Here is a 16506-nt window from a genome sequence, read left to right on the forward strand (position 1 = left end):
TTGCTCTGTGGGCCATTCCTTCTCTTCTAGCCTTACTGGAAACAACATTCTTCCAACTGAAGATGTAACTGAGGCCTGAATTATGGTAAAGGAAGATTATTACAACAGCCTTTAAAATACTTGCCTAAGCTGAGCTCCTGAAGAAACTTGGACCTGTCTCCTTGACCACGCCTTTAGTACGTCTGCCGGCCCGAGAGTCCTCTTTTACAGTAATGTTGACCATATTCCTAACTAAAGCAAGACCTGACCAGCTGCCAAATAGTCCTCCCCCTCCCCCCAGTGGAAGAAATGGCTACTGCTGTTCAACACTGAGAATGCCAGAACAGCTCTGTGGGGCTCCACTGAAAACCTGCAGCAGGGAGGCTGATGATGGGAGCTGCTTAGAGAGCTTCCGAATCTACTTCAGGTAAATATGGACCTGTATGTATCTCCTGCAGCACCCGCACCTGACATCCATGGCTCTGAGGCCCAGAAAGAGCTGAGGAGGTCATAGAGATCATCAATGCTCTGCTTGCTTTGATGTACCATTAAGAAGACGATCTTTCCTCTAACAGCCCCATACAACTGAGCAGCACCACCACGTCATACCGGTACCCTTTTCTTTACCCCTTAAAGAATACCCAGGAAAGAAAGATAACTAAAGGAAGTAAAGGACCAGATCTTTTACCACCTTCCTGCGTGGGTGATCCATCCTCTTCCTCTATAACATCATTTCCCTAGGACAGAAGGAAGGCCCTGTGAGTCTATGAAGCGGCAAAATGAGTAAACTGATTGGCTGAAAACAGAACTAATCATCCTACTGGTATCTAACTCCAGGGCCTACGTTAATAGCATATATTTCCATCTGTGTTTAATATGCCTCAGAGGCTGAGTAGAGGCAGATCTTGCTTGGAGAGGCACCATCTGCCTACAGGGATTAGATCCGAGCCACATTACCCATATATGCTCAGAATGGTCTGTCAGGAACACCCTTGTTAATAGTTTAGCTGATACTGTTTCTCTAAGGTGGAAGTAAAAATTACTAAATGAAAGAGCAAATTGTGAGATCATAAGACTTTCAGAAATCCCTTAAGATCCCAAACCCCATCCAGATCCTCCATTGACAGGAGTTGGCTCAAGAAGAGTTCTAGGGCTCTCACTGTGAGCTGGTGTTCCACAGCACACCATGGTCAGGGCACGTCTCACACTGAACTGTGGTCCTGTCTGCCTGCTAGACTGGGCTCCTAGATGGGTGCAGTGGGCTGGGGGTAGGCAGAAACCTCACCACACAGGTCTGTATAGGTCTGTATGTGCCCCAGCACCAGTAGAGCACCTGTGACACAGTCCTCCATGTAAATACTAGTGGAATGAAGGACAATATATTCTCAAGGCCAGGGGCTGGCCAGAAAAGTTCCCTCTTGAACTCACTCCACACCAGTGACCCTGGGAACCAGTGGCCCCACTCACTGGACAGTCCACAGGCCCGGGAGCAGCTGCTTTCATCTCTACCCACATTCCACTTCTCACTGATCTAGGCATGTCCCCTAGGAAGGCTTCGTCAGCGCAGCCTCCTGGCCCTGGTCCTTACTGGCATCCCCAGCCAAGGCCAGCACTCCTCTGGTTGTGGGAAGGGGCACCACTCCGTGCTGTTGGGGTTACCTCTGCATCCTGCTCTCCAGCTGGGAGGCCAGCAAAGTTGCTGTCTGGAGACTCCGCTGGCAGCCCCTGCAGAAGAGCACAGTTTTTACAGGCTCTTCCATCAAGGTCTCGTGACAGCAAACCCAAACCTTCTTCAGAACAAAATTGGTGTCAAATAGGAGGGTCAGACCTAAGGGAATGCCTCGTTTTCTGCAGCACTCCTGGCATTTTGGGGGCTTTGCAGCCATGCATGGCAGACCTTTGGTTATGCTACTTTGGACATGTGCACAAAGAACAGAGAAGCCAGGGCGGTTCCCGTCCCTTCCCTTACCTCTCCTTCTTCTGAGGGGGCCCTGCTGGCAGGCTGGGGGGAAGAGAGAGCCTCTCCCTCCTCTTCAGTGCCAGGGGCGATGTAGGAGCCAGACATGGAGGAGACGGTGTCAGTGCTGATCTGGGAGGATGCCATGGACATGACAGACTGGGCCAAGCTGCTGCTGGCAGGGCCTTTGGAGACAGGGGATGGGGAAAGGAGCCTGGAGGTCAGGCAGGGCTTCTGCAAGCTTTCTGGGGAGCAGAGCCCTCTCCCTGCATTCAGGCATTGAGGAGTGAAGTGGCCGTACCTTGCCCTCCCCTAAAAGTGGTTTTAGGTTTATGGTTTTCCAAAATTCTGCTCCTTTATATTTTAGAGCTCAGAACTCAGCCTTGGGGACAAGACATTTGCTTTTCCCTGTCATAGTGCTAAAGGAAACCTCATTACAGGAGGACTGGGGCTGAGAGAATTGACACCCCACTAGCTACAGGCAAGCCTGCTATCCCATGGTAGGAAAGCAAGTCCTCTTCCCTCTCAAGCCAGGGCCTACTTGTCATGCAGTACAGGTACTAGCTTGCCACTCCCATGTCCCTTCCCGGAAGAAGCACCAGGACACTGTGGGCTGGGTAAGGGGGAAGGACATGCAGCCACTCCCCGCTCCTTATGTACCTTCTGGGGAGGAAATAGTGGATGACAGAGGCGTCCCTGTGCAAGACGACTGGTCAATAGCTCCAGATGACGACAAGGTGAGATTCTCACTTTCTGGAGTCACACCACATTCCTGGGGGTTGTGGGGGGACACAACAGGACATGGAGCAAGCGCCAGTCACCTGTGCTGGAGGAAGGGGTCAGGGCGGAGGTCTGGGTAGAGATGAGGAGGAAAGGCGACACTGGGAGGGACTGAGTGGCATGCAGAGGCCGCAGCTTCTCTCTTCCGTCCTCACTTCAGCCCAAGCCTGGAATGACTGCCTCCCAGGGGAGGCGCACACTTCAGTCAACACCTCCTGCCCAGGGCACAGCATCTGCTGCGGCCATACAAAGACTGCAGCTCGGGTGACACAGGTCACGCTGCAGCTGTGACATGGGGACACCCCAGGTTTCCCCAGGATTATGATCAGCTTTCCTTCTGCGGCAAAAGCATACAAAGCCAGCAGAGGACTTCCTGCCTGCAGGGTATCTCCACGTGGACCCCAGTTAATTCCTGCCCAGCTGCTTTCTGATACAAACACCACCTTGCTCCCCAGCCTGCTGCTCCTCCCACACCCCCACCTCCGATCCCAGCCCCGACCTGTCAGGCATCTGGGTGCACAGCCTCACCCATCCAAGATGGATGCAAAGTTCTACGAACTGTATCTCCATAATCCCTTCCCTTCCCTCCAGGCGCTCCTCTTTTGTCTAAGTTCACGCAGTCCTTTTTTTTTTTTTCACTTTTTTTTTTTGAGATGGAGTCTCGCTCTGTCGCCCAGCCCAGGCTGGAGTACAGTGGCACGATCTTGGCTCACTGCAACCCCCGCCTCCTGGGTTCAAGCGATTCTCGTGTCTCAGCCTCCCGAGTAGCTGGGACTACAGGCGCACGCCACCACACCTGGCTAATTTTTTCTATTTTTAGTAGAGATGGGGTTTCACCATGTTAGCCAGGATGGTCTCGATCTCCTGATCTCGTGATCCGCCCGCCTCGGCTTCCCAAAGTGCTGGGATTACAGGTGTGAGCCACCGCGCCCAGCCTGTCACACAGTCCTTCTTGCCTGGGCTACTGAAACCCTTTCCTGGCTGGGTCTGTCTCCTGTCTAGTCCAGGCTGCACACTGCGGTCGGGTGGGCCTTTGGGGTGTGAAGCACTCACTGTGCCCCTGGCTTGCTCCGAGCCCCGACTTCCTGCTCTGTGCCTTTGCATGCATCGTCTTCTCCACATGGATGTTTCTCTCACCTCTTTCTCCATGTCTAAAAAACTTCAAGGTTTAGCTAAAATGCTATTCCTCCATAACACATTTTCTGATTTCCTCCACTTACAATGATCTTTTCCATCTCTGACACAGCAATTTATCGTCTCTGTTTTGGGCATACTTCTTTTTTATAAAATTTACTTAGTCATTGAACAAATACTTACTGAGCAACAACAACGTGCCAGGCACATGCTATTCCCATGTATATGTCCTGTCCCAGCCAGACCTGAGCACCTAAGGGCAGGGACCACTTTATTTACCTTCCTATGCCCTGCTGTATCTAGCTCAGTGCCCTACAGAGAGAAGCTGCATAAACCTTTGTTAAGTGAGGTCTCTGTGGGATGCACAGAGTAGAAAATTCCAGCCTTCTCTTCCATTCTTCCACATGGGCCTCCCGACACCCCCCACTTACCCCCAGGACTTTCTCCTTGCTGTTCCCAGACCTAGGGCCCTCTCTCCTCGTATATCTGCATAGCTAGCTCTACCACTTCCCTTGGTCTTGGCTCCTGGACCACTTTTTAAGAACGGCAGCCCCCACTTCCAGCCGTGACACTCCCTTCCCACATGTCACACATGCTGATCCACAGCACCATCGGGCACACATGTATTTTTTTACCTATTGTCTTTTGTGCCCCCCACCCCAGCTAGCAAGAATATAAATGCTACAAGGGCAGGGACTTTTGTAGTGTCCCAGCTACTATCCTCAGCATATAGCACAGTGCCTGGCAAATAATACAGGCTGCATATACACTGTTGAATGCATGAATCCAGTGAAACCTCTGCCACTGCCTCAGAGGGTGTTGACAAGGTGTTTGATGAGTGAATGAGAGCAGAGGGACCTGATGAGGCATGCAGGTAGGAGGGAAGTCCCTGGAGTACAACACCCAAGAAGAGGAGAGGAATGTCAATTACCTCTCCGAGATGCCGAACCGACGGTCTCCGAGAGAGCTGTGTCTCCGACTCGCTGCAGGAACGCTCATCTTCCTCTTCATGCAGCACGGAAGAGTTTTGGGAAGTGGATCTGTAGGAGTCCAGTGGAAAAGCAGCTATATCCAACGTCCATTTAAAGAACAGAACTTACTGCAAGGGGAGCTGAGGGGAAAACCCAAACCTTTTTTGTTTGTTTATTTTTTGAGACAGCATCTCATTATGTTTCCCAGGCTGGGCTGGGACTCCCGGGCTTCAGCGATCCTCTTGTTGACGCTTTAACGGAGGAGGAGTACAGCCTCCTGAGTAGCCGAGTAGGTCTGGGCTAACTTGCCTGGCTCGAAACCCAAATCTGAAGTAGGACTAGGGAAATAGAACCAGAGAGGGATGGAGACCTCTTTTGGGTGTCAGAAGCGCTAAGTTTTACTTTTAGCTCCTCTGATGACTTGCTATCTAAACTTGGGAAAAACCACTGCCATTTACAGGGTCTCAATATTTTCATCTGTAAAATACCCTCCCCTTTACTCTGCCACAGAAACCTTGTCATGATTTGTGCCTAGCTGGATTTAGATGTTTAAGAGATACGGATCACAAGGTTCCTTCAGTCTTCGGACTAAGCAATGCTCCCAGGGGCCTAGAAGGCCCTATCCACAGTGTTCAACATCCTCTTCCCTATATCCCATCCCCTATCCTTGAAAGAAAAAAAGAATACATAAGAGATTTGTCTCATCAGAGTTTTCTTAAGTACCTACATACCATCTTATTTTCATCTCTTAATGGATGGGATAACCTTCCCACAAGCAGCTCTGGGAACAGCCCAGAGGGTTACTCTGCCCTAAGTCCCCAGGATGTGGGCCAGCACCAAGGAGGGATGAAGCATTTCATCAAGGATTCCGGGGGCAACAGTGTGGAGCACTGGCTACTCACTTGGAGAGACTCTTTTTGAGTTTGAGTCCCTGACTGCTGCTGTCAGACAGGCGGTCAAGAGGCGAGATCGTCCTGACGGGGGGCAGGTGGCCATCACTGCCATATGAAGGGAGCATTCCTGAGAGGTGGCCATCTCCAAGCACGTGAAGTGGAGGAACTGCTGGGGACGGGGTGAGGGGCCCGTTGAGGGCCTCCAGAAGAGATACTACTTCATAGCCTGGTGGAATATTCTCTGAGGACTAGGGGAATCAGAGACAGGTTGAAAAATTAATTAGGTCCTTTTTGTTTTATGACGTGATCATGCTACTTACTCTACACTGAAAAAAATGTTTTATATCTGTTCTTGGGGGGGTCTGGTAAGAACAACTGTACTAGAGGCAGAGATAAAATATCAAAGAATCACACACTGTAGATCCTGCTTATTGGTAAGCTTTTTCTTAATAATCTCTATTTTTTTTCTGATTATAATGGAAATTTGGAAAATACATAAACGTAAAAGTAAGGAAAAAAAATCACCAGTAATCAAATCACCCAAAGTTACTTTTGTTAGCATTCTGGTGTCTCTTCTTCCCATTTTTTTTCTGTGTACTATTTACACAGTTTTGATCAATCTGTAAATAACAATTTTATATTCTGCTTATTTTATTATACTTTCCTCTTTAAAAAAATAGAGATGGGATCTCACTATGTTGCCCAGGCTGGTCTTGAGCTCCTGGTCTCAATTGATCCTCCCACCATGGCCTCCCAAAGTGCTAGGATTACAGATGTAAGCCACCATGCCTGGCCAGAACATAAATATTTTCCTTGGTTTCTGAAGCCTCTTTATATATGTCCCCTTCTCATAGATCCCCTAAGTTTTCTAACTATTCTCCTAGTGCTGGGAATCTAGTTGTGTCTAACACATCCTATTGTAAACGAGTTTTGATGAACATCCTTGAATGCCTCTTTTTCAAATTATGTTCTTGTTATTAAATTATTAGCTCTTAGATGATGAGGTATAAATGTTTTTAAGGCCTTGATATATACTGCTGTTTTCTGCTGTTTTTTTTTCAGTGCCTTTTCTAGTTACACTCCTATAAGTAATACAGAAGACCTATTCTGACTGCTTCCCCGAAAGCAGGGAGAATCGCTAAAAAGAAAAGTTTTTAAAATTTGAAAGTTGGAAAATGGTATTCTCATATTTGCATATCATTGATTTTTAATGTGGTTGAACTTTTTAAAAAATTCTATGTTGAGTGTGTTTTGTTTATGCCCTTTGCCCTTTTATCTACTGCTTTATTCAATATGAACTATGGCAAAGACATTAGCTTTTCCTCTGATACATACATTGTAAATACTTTTTAAAAAAACACTATTTGTCGTCTAACTTTTAATTCTGGTTACCTTTTAGACCTCTGAAGTGCTAAACTTCTTAGGTGGTAAAATGTATGGTTCTTGCTTTCAAGCTTAGAGAATCCTTTCCAATCCAAAGTCAACTAAATAATCATCTATAATTTATTCTAGATTTTGAATGTTTTGCTTGGTTTGCTGTAATGTTTGTTTGGTTTGATGCTCTTAATATAGTTAACTAGTTACTCCAGCTGGAATTTATTTGGTAAGGAGTAAAGTGCTAAACTAATTTTTCCTCCTGAAATAGCTAACTAATTATCCCAATACCATTCACTAAATAATAATCTCTCCCAGCAGTGCGTTAGTCTAAAGAAAGACAGTATCTGCTGCTCTCTAACTGCAAAGCTTTGAGGTTTCACCCTAATATCAGCACTTACACTAGGAAACTGAAGTCAGTTACTTTATCTCAGGCACTGAGGCCACAAAACAGGATAAAGAAAAACAGTTACTTTCTTCGAGGATTCAAATAAAGATAATAAATTGTATTTAAATCCAAAATAATCGTCCCATTGTTTCTGCCTGGGGGAGTTCAAGTTGAACCTTACTGGAGTGAAACTGCAAGCAGATGGCTCTAGGAATGGTAAACATTAACTGGACACCAAGTTCCCAAGGAGGAAAAGGGAGGTTTTCATGACCAGTATTCAATTTTCCACAGTAATAAGTTGGTTTTAACACATGCTCTCAGCCGGCTTGCTAAATACTGCAGCATGCCCTGGTCTAATTCCTTGCTGCAATGCCACGTAGAGAAGCATGAAAAGTTTAAAAAAGCCAATGAGGCATTTGCTTCAGAGGGGCCGTGGTTCCGAGCCCAACTTACTGAATGCTCTTCAGAGTCAGATGTCTGGGATGAGATGATGGGGTTAAAGCTGGTTGGGGACAAGGGGCCCAATTTTTTCCTCATGGCTCGGATCTGAAGCAGTGCCCGGAAGGCTGTGAAGAAGAAAACAGGCAATCAGGACATCCTGATACAGGATTAAGAATGAACAAGAGCCCAGACAGAAACCATGATCCCTCCCAGCGCGCATCTGTTTGTCAGATCCAGCAGCAGCACATGCTTCAGTGTTTTGTAAATGTCCTCTTGTCCCCTCTCCCACCCACCAGTCCCCCTGCCGCTCTGGGGCTTACGCAGTCGGCAGATGGGACAGTTGTTGGCCTGGTAGCGCAGCGTGTCTGCACAGGTGTTACAGAGGCAGAGGTGGCGACAGGGCAGAATCAAGGTGTCCCGGACATCCGAGAGACACACCACACACTCGGCACTGTTATCACTCACTTCGTCTTCAGCCACCTGGCCGAGGAGAAAGAAATGTAGCCAATGGCACAAAGCCCTTCCTGTCCCATACTTTACTGACAAGGCAGCGTGGCTGAAGAGCTAAGATAAGTAATAATTACAAACAAAATCTGCATTGACATTGGACTTTGTCATTTACCCAGTGCGTCCACACACTTAGCTTCACTTCTTCTGGGAAGTGTTTATCTAAAATTGAGAGGACGAGACTAACCACTCGAGCTCCTCCTATAAGGCCCAGAGCTGGGCCTCTCAAGTCTCAGCTGAAGGGACTTAGGGGATCACACAGATAAAGGAAAAGGAGCAAAGAAAGGGCCCTGGTGGAAACCGAGTTGGACAGAGCTCTGTGGCAGAACAAAGCCAAACCAGCCTACTTTTCTCATTTCCAAAGTGGTAAAAGCGTAATGATCTGAAATGAGGAACAAGAAAATACCCTTCTAAGACCTAACTGATTTCAGAGTTTGGCACGCTAAATTTCTGGACGCTGGCTTACGATTTCTCACTTGGCCTCCTGGAAAGAGTACATTCAGAATTTTGGGTAAAACTTACCTTAGAATCTTGTGTGTTGTACTTGTTTTCAATTCCATAGATCTCCTGAAGGAGGTAGCTGACCCCGTCTACCTGAACAGCAAACAGAAAGGTTCAAGGACAGGCTGTCTCTACTGAGAGACAAGAGTGGGAACTCCCTCCAGTCTTACCTCTTTTGGTAACCAAGGACTACCGATTCATAATGAGAAAAAAAATCAAAGGCCTGGATAAGTAAAAGATGCTTTTATTTACTTATGTTTTCTCTTTGAGAGAAGAAAGAAAATCAAATATTTAATTCACCCATCATTATATACAACAGGGAACATAAAATTTCACAAATACAATAATAATACTTGCACTGCAGCTTACTATTATGGACAATTAAGAAGGCATAGACTAGAAAAAGGATGGAAGGTATGCATTAAAATCTAGGCATTTGCTATGTAATCCAATTTGAGTTCAGACATTATACAAATAAAGGAATGGAAAAGAGAAAGAAAAAGAAGAAGAAGTTGGCAAGGAAAAAGATGGGAAGGGAAAATATGGATGCAAAGGGCGATAGCAAGACCTTGAGGGAGAGGCTAATGGTGTGTACCCCACACCATGAAGCCACCCCATCCCCAACATGCAGCAAAATTACACCTCTTGGCCCTGTTTCCTTTTTTTTTTTTTTTTTTTTTTTTTTTGAGATAGGGTCTTGCTCTGTCATCCAGGCTGGAGTGCAGTGGCACCATCTTGGCTCACTGCAACCTCCACCTCCTGGGTTCAAGCGATTCTCCTGTCTCAGCCTCCTGAGTAGCTGCGATTACAGGGTGTGCACCACCATGCCTGGCTAATTTTTGTATTTTGTGGTAGAGATGGGGTTTCACCATGTTGACCAGGCTGGTCTCAAACTCCTGACCTCAAGTGATCCACCTGCCTCAGGCTCCCGAACTGCTAGGATAACAGAGATGAGCCATCAAGCCCGGCCAGCCCTGTTTCTTAAAACCCCAACTACCAAGGCCCAATCCCACTCCCATTAACCTGGGCCATGTCAGTGTCTAAGTTGGCCCTGACCCATTTACTTTTAGGAGCACACTCTTCTGCCTCACCTCTGTTTCTTAGCCATCCCTTCCCCTAAGACATAGCCTGTCGCTGATTTTATATCCCACTCTCCGGTTTAACAGTCTGTTGCTAATGCCAATCTAACAAGAGGAAAATGGACAAACCATCTTCCTCTAGCTACACGAGCCTTTCCATCCTATCCAGGCCTCCTGGAGAACCAGGCCTTCCCCCATGAGGCAACTCACCAAGGCCTGGCCTGCCCAGGTAGTGCCCTGGGCCTGAGCCCAGGATCTGTTTCCTCCTCTGCTGCTCTCAAAACTTGTTTTCATGCAGTGATTATATTGGAAAACTAATTTATCCTAAGATATTCTTATTATTGACCTCATTAAAAGAGAGGCGAGTAATTAACCTAAAAGAACGAACAGTGTAGAATTTCAGGTATCTATCACCCATCTACAGGAAGGCTTTACTTTGCATCTCGAGGAAGCCCAACCCTGCCTCCTACCCAGCTGCTCTACACCCTCTGTGAGATGACCTGCCCCTCACCCACCCTCCCTTGCCAATGCCACTGGCACCACTCTCTCTCCTCCCAGTGATGTCTCCTCCTACCTCTACAAGAGTGGAAAGAAAAGTGCTGGCACATGGTAGGGGCTGGGACTTTCTAGCAGACATATGCACAAGGTGCTGATCATTCTGGAAGAGGGAGAATGGCTAACATTGAATTTTAGAAAAGGAATGGATAAATTAAGCCAATGACTCTAATTACACTAAATTGGACCCTAATGCTTTATCCTTTCGCTTGAAATGTTTCTCACTCTGGCATTTTAAATAAAAAGAGTTCTCCCTAAACCCAATGTTGGGAAATAAATCTTGTTCTTTCATTTCTCAAGTCCTTTGCTCAGATAAAGGCTCCCTCAACACCAACACTTCTGGAACAATGAAGACCTCAAAAATCAGCATTCCTTTCAGGCCACCCAAGTCGTTTGTAATAGCTTGTAACATTCAAAAGCACTCCCTTTTTTTCTTTTCTTCTTTGATTAAAAAAAAAAAGAGGAAAAGGAGAGAGCAAAAAGTAAAACAAAAACAAAAACAAAAAAAGAGGGAGAGAGAAGAAAAAAGGAAAGAATAAAAGGAAGGAAGGACCCTAATACTAACAGTCTGTGGTCTTCAAATACTTACTACTTGTTTCTGTTTGAGGGGCTTGACACAGAAAGTTCCATCTGTGTGCTGGAATGAAAATATGAAAGTTATGACAAGGAAGGGAGGGTAATAAAGCACCAGGTATTCTTCTGTTACATCTCCCAGTTACAGTCGCCCTCCCTGATCTGCAGTTTCATTTTCCATGGTTTCAATTACCCGCCATCAACCACTGTCTGAAAATATTACATACAATATTTTGAGAGAGAAAGATCACATTCAGACTTTTATTACCTTATAGTTATAATTGTTTTAGTTTACTATTATTCTTAGTCTCTTACTGTGCCTAACTTATGAATTAAACTTTATCATAGGTGTGGATGTAGTATGGGAAAAACCACAGTGTATATGAGGGTTCTGTACGATCTGCAGTTTCAGGCATCCACTGGGGGTCTTGGAACTTATCTCCTGAGGATAAGGGGGGACTACTGTACACATGTTCCTGGACACTCTCAGAGCAGAATTATACAATCCTAATTCTTTAAAGGTCTTATAATTATCCAGTCTAGCCTTTCTTTCATTTATTTATTTATTTTGAGACAGAGCCTCACTCTATCGCCCAGGCTGGAGTGCAGTGGTGCCATCTCAGCTCACTGCAACCTCTTTCACCATTATAGCCTCTAAAGCCAGACCCATTCTGCTGAGCTCAGGCACCCAGCAAACGGGTTACATGTGTCTCACATGAAAGAAAGGGCTAAAGGCAATAAAGCGAGGCCCTCTAAAGTCACTCACCTTCTCAAAAGTACCCAGCAGTACATGGCAATGGCCAAAATACTCTGAAAGAAACAAAGGCACGTGAGTGAAGAAGCCCAAACAGCACACCTTGATGCCCATGACTTTCTCCAGTTCCCTGCAATTTGGCAAACCAAATGTGCCAGTCTGTCTCTAGAAGGGGCACGTTATATAACCCATACTTTTTTTTTTTTTTTGAGACAGAGTCTGGCTCTGTTGCCTGGGCTGGAGTGTGGTGGCATGATCTTGGCTCACTGTGGCCTCTGCCTCCCGGTTCCAGCAATTCTCCTGCCTCAGCCTCCCAAGCATCTGGGATTACAGGCATGAGCCACCATGCCCGGTTACTTTTCTGTATTTTTAGTAGAGACGGGGTTTCACTATGTTGGTCAGGCTGGTCTCAAACTCTTGACTTCAGGTGATCTGCCCGCCTCAGCCTCCCAAAGTGCTAGGATTACAGGGATGAGCCACTACGCCCAGCTAAACCACATTTTTTTGAGACTGAGCCTCACTCTGTCACCCAGGCTGGAGTGCAGTGGCACAATCTCAGCTCACTGCAACCTCCGCCTCCCAGGTTCAAACGATTCTCCTGCCTCAGCCTCTCAAGTAGTTGAGATTACAGGTGCACACTGCCATACCCAGCTGATTTTTGTATTTTTAGTAGAGACAGGGTTTCCCCATGTTGCCTAGGCTGGTCTCGAACTCCTGACCTCAGGTGATCCACCCACCTCGGCCTCCCAAACTGCTGGGATTATACGTGTGAGCCACTGTGCCCAGCCAAACCCACACTTTTCACATCAGCCCAGGAGCTTGGAGTCACAGATGTGAGAGGATGCAGAGACTGCCTGACTCACAGTCACAAACACCCACAAAGAAGGCATGTTGTTCTGGGGCCACAGCTGCTGCCAGGAATATGCCACAAAAGAGCAGTGTGCGCAGCCAAAGAGGACAGAAATCGCCCCTACCGTCTCCTTCATCCACCACGGCATGTACCACTAGAGGGTAAACTTCTCGGTCTAAATCAAAGCCAAGCTGAAGGGAAAGAAAAGGAAAGGAAGAAAAAAAAAGAGGACTTAACACATTTACATGGCACAGCTAATCTCAGAAAGGGCGATACTGTCAAGAAGCATTAATCTCATCTCTGCTCCTCATTCTTTAGCCTTGTTAATTACCCAAGTTTGTTAACTGAGGGCCATCAGCTGCTTTTTAAAAATGTCATAGATGTAAATAAGAACCTCTAATCTATAGGTTTTTTTTTTTCTTTGAGCATGGCTTTCTCAAAGTATCCTAGGCTAATGGGCTATTTCCATTCCTAGGGAATGGAAAAATTAACAAAGTTAGGTATATTCTTGATGCAAAATAAGCAGAGCTTTAAAAGGACATGATGAAGTCACAAGGCTGAAAGGTAAGCATGGCCTTCAAGCGTCCGAGCAGCCCCTTTGCTGTCAGACCGAGTCCTAAGTAGCCCCTAGGCCCTTCTGAGTGGATGTGGGAAACCCTCCCCAGAGGCAGCTCACCTCCTCTTCGGCCCACTCGGAGGGATCCACGGTGTGGGAGGGCAGGCAGAACTGCTGACACACTCCTCGCTTGTACTGCACAGTCTCCGACTGGAGGCTGTTGTCTTTGGGAATGTAGCTATTGATACAAGTGGGAGGCAAAGCAAAAGTCAGTATCCGGCACAGATGGGTCTGACAACTTCCTCTGCTCATGCCTGTTCTCAATTATCAACAGGGTCTAGTGAAGAGAAGAAAGGGTCCTTTATAATCCATTTCCTTTGCTCTTGCTTGGCAACGTTAAACTTTTCTATTCAACCCACACATCCAAAGAAAGGTAGCTTACTAGATTTTTAACAGCATGTTAAGGACCTGAAGGACTATACCACCATTTGTCACTATACCAAGATGGCACAATTTGAAGAGAAAAGGTAAAGGGTAGGGCTTTGTAGAAGAAAGTCTAAATTCAGGAACCAGATCTCATCTGGCTGCAGAAAAAGAATGTTTTCCGCCCTTGCTGAGTGGATAAGACATGGACTCTCCCTATCTGGGAAGGAAGTGGCTCGCCTGGTCTCCTGATCTTACCTGGTAATACCATTCTGGAACTCTTCCGTGGCCTGGTAATAATCTGGGAAGGAAGTGGCTCTCCTGGTCTCCTGATCTTACCTGGCAATACCATTCTGGAACTCTTCCGTGGCCTGGTAATAGATGGTGATGGCTACCCGAGCATCTGTGTCAAAGGTGAACTCAACATTGTAGTGGACTTTAGCTTTACTGGCCTCTTCTCCAGGGCTCTTCACTTCCTCAGCACATCTAGAAAACCAGAGACTCAGCATTTGCAGAGTAGCATATCAATATTTTAAAATTTACCTTTAAAAAAATTAGCAATATATTGTGGGCTTCTCTGAATGATCATAAGCATAGGTCTACCTCTTCATTCTGAATGATCACAGAGTGCTTCATGACCCATGTTGCTGGGCATTCAGGTTACTTCTGGTATCTCACAGTGCTACCACTACACCATTGTGCATTTGGCACTTTTGTTTTTATTTTAATAAAAGTTATTAATCACATAGTTTAAATAGTTTCCTCAAGGCAAAAAACAGCAGGCCTTACTTCTTCCCTTTCCTCGTCTTCAGAGGACACCCCTTTTAGTGATCATTTTGGCATTTACCCACGTTTCTAAAAAATATACTTGGGTTACTACTTCTTGATTTTTCAGTTTCAGGCGATATCTATGGGTTTCCTACTATAGAAACAAGGATTTCTTTCTCTTTCCTCACTGTGCTCCATGTAGGAACTCCGCCATCCCCCCAGTGTAGCTGCATCATGATTTTATTATAATAGTCCAGTACATTTGTGTCTGTATTACTGTGATTACACAAACTTATAATCTATGATTATTTTTCTTTTCCTGCATAACTTTTTCTTAGTGCTCATCCTGTTTTTTTTTTTTTTTTCTTCCAGTTGCGTAGTTTCCTATGTACTCATCACAAATTCCAACCCAAGCTCTCTGGGGCTGTCTAAATCTCTCAAGATGTTCAGATGCACCAAGCGGTCTATTCATTTCATCTTATTGAGGAGGTCCCTTGGACTTGCTCCCATCTGTACTTGGCCCTCTGCACCTGGCTCCCAGTCGCCACCCTGGAATCTCTCTCCCCCTCCATCATCCTGGTGGGTCCCTTTTGCCTCTGTCCTCCTGTAGAAGCTCATGTTTCCTGCACCTCAAGTCTTCCTCTGTCTTGGGTTATTCTTTCATATCGGTGGAGCACGTGTCCTGCCAGCTTCCTGAAAAAGGGTGTGTTGGGAAATAAACTTTTGAGAGCTATTATTCAACATTCACACTTCACTGAAAGTTTGGCTGAGCAAAGTATTCTAGATTATAAATAATTTCTAAAAGACACTGAAAGCCTTTTCGCTGCCTTATTTTTCACCTCCCAGCGTTGCTCCCAAGAAGTCTGAAGTCGTTCCAACTGTTGATCCTTCTTCTTCTGAAAGCTTACAGACGGTCCTCTTTCTCATCCATTGTGTGGGCACTTGGTGGTCCTTTCCATTTAGAAACTTGTACCCTCTGGTTCTGAGAAGTTTTCTTAAATTCTATGTCACTGATGATTTCCTTCCTTTTATATTCTCTGTTCTCTGTAGAACCCGTTAGTTGGATGTCAGACCTTCTAAATGGGTGCTCTATTACTTGCATCTTTCTTCTTCTATTTTCCTTCTCTCTGGATTTTTGCTCTACTTTCTAGAATATTTCAAGTTTTCTTCCTATCATTCTATTGAAATTTTCATTTCTGCTCCGTTTTTAATTTCTAAAAGCTATTTTTTTTGGTTTCATAAACACTTTGTGTCATTGTGTCCATGAAAGAAAAAGATAACTTCTCTCATGTCTTTGAGACTATTAATGAAGTTTTCTTCTTCCTGCATAGCTTTTGTTTCCAATTAGATTTTTTTTACTTTATTATTATTTTATATAGAGATGGGGTCTCACTATGTTGCCCAGGCTGGTCTCAAACTCCTGGGCTTAAGTGATCCTCCTGCTTTGGCCTCCCAAAGGTCCGGGATTAGAGGTGTGAGCCACCACACCCGGCCTAGTTAGGTTTTTTTTTTTTTTTTTTTTGAGATGAAGTCTTGATCTGTCACCCAGGCTGGAGTGCAATGGCACGATCTTGGCTCATTGCAACCTCTGCCTCCTGGATTCAAGTGATTCTCCTGTCTCAGCCTCCCAAGTAGCTGGGATTATAGGCGTGTGCCACCAGGCCCAGCTAATTTTTTTGTATTTTTGTAGAGATGGGGTTTCTCCATGTTGGCCAGGCTGGTCTCGAACTCCTGACCTCAAGTGATCCACCTGCCTCACCTTCCCAAAGTGCTGGGATTATAGGCGTGAGCCACCGCACCTGGCCTAGTTAGGTTGTTTTAAAATGTTGGTTTGTTTTGCTACTGTCTTTCCTATTATAGGCATTCCTTACACATCTAAGAATCTGTGGCTGTCTGCTTGTATTTAAGATATTTAAACTGCTGATTAGAGCTCTGAGTGCACAGCAGGACTTGGGGATCCTGGGCTTCACTGTGGGCTGACCTGGATTTGTTGAGGAACCTCTAACTCTAGTCTCTTAGGTTT

General features: G+C 45.8%; 1 protein-coding gene across 10 annotated transcripts in view; it reads right to left on the reverse strand.

Annotated features, from left to right (window-relative positions):
* The window catches only part of RNF157 (ring finger protein 157), a 97821-nt gene that overhangs the window by 11184 nt on the left and 70131 nt on the right, over nt 1–16506 (reverse strand). For 5 of the 10 annotated variants that reach the window (XM_016932931.4, XM_063799326.1, XM_016932936.4 and 2 more), the window contains 14 exons: nt 14055–14201; nt 13413–13530; nt 12861–12927; nt 11899–11942; nt 11149–11196; nt 8947–9018; nt 8238–8397; nt 7930–8042; nt 5724–5962; nt 4782–4890; nt 2597–2708; nt 1949–2121; nt 1639–1704; nt 671–716 (listed from right to left, as the gene is read on the reverse strand). In XM_016932931.4, the coding sequence (XP_016788420.2) occupies nt 671–716; nt 1639–1704; nt 1949–2121; nt 2597–2708; nt 4782–4890; nt 5724–5962; nt 7930–8042; nt 8238–8397; nt 8947–9018; nt 11149–11196; nt 11899–11942; nt 12861–12927; nt 13413–13530; nt 14055–14201 (1514 nt within the window). Of the gene's footprint in view, nt 1–667; nt 717–1638; nt 1705–1948; nt 2122–2596; nt 2709–4781; nt 4891–5723; nt 5963–7929; nt 8043–8237; nt 8398–8946; nt 9019–11148; nt 11197–11898; nt 11943–12860; nt 12928–13412; nt 13531–14054; nt 14202–16506 lie in introns of all 10 variants that reach the window. The other 5 variants (XM_016932930.4, XM_016932934.4, XM_063799328.1 and 2 more) reach the window with 1 other exon arrangement.

Source organism: Pan troglodytes, chromosome 19 (assembly GCF_028858775.2).
Source record: "Pan troglodytes isolate AG18354 chromosome 19, NHGRI_mPanTro3-v2.0_pri, whole genome shotgun sequence".
NCBI lineage: Eukaryota > Metazoa > Chordata > Mammalia > Primates > Hominidae > Pan > Pan troglodytes.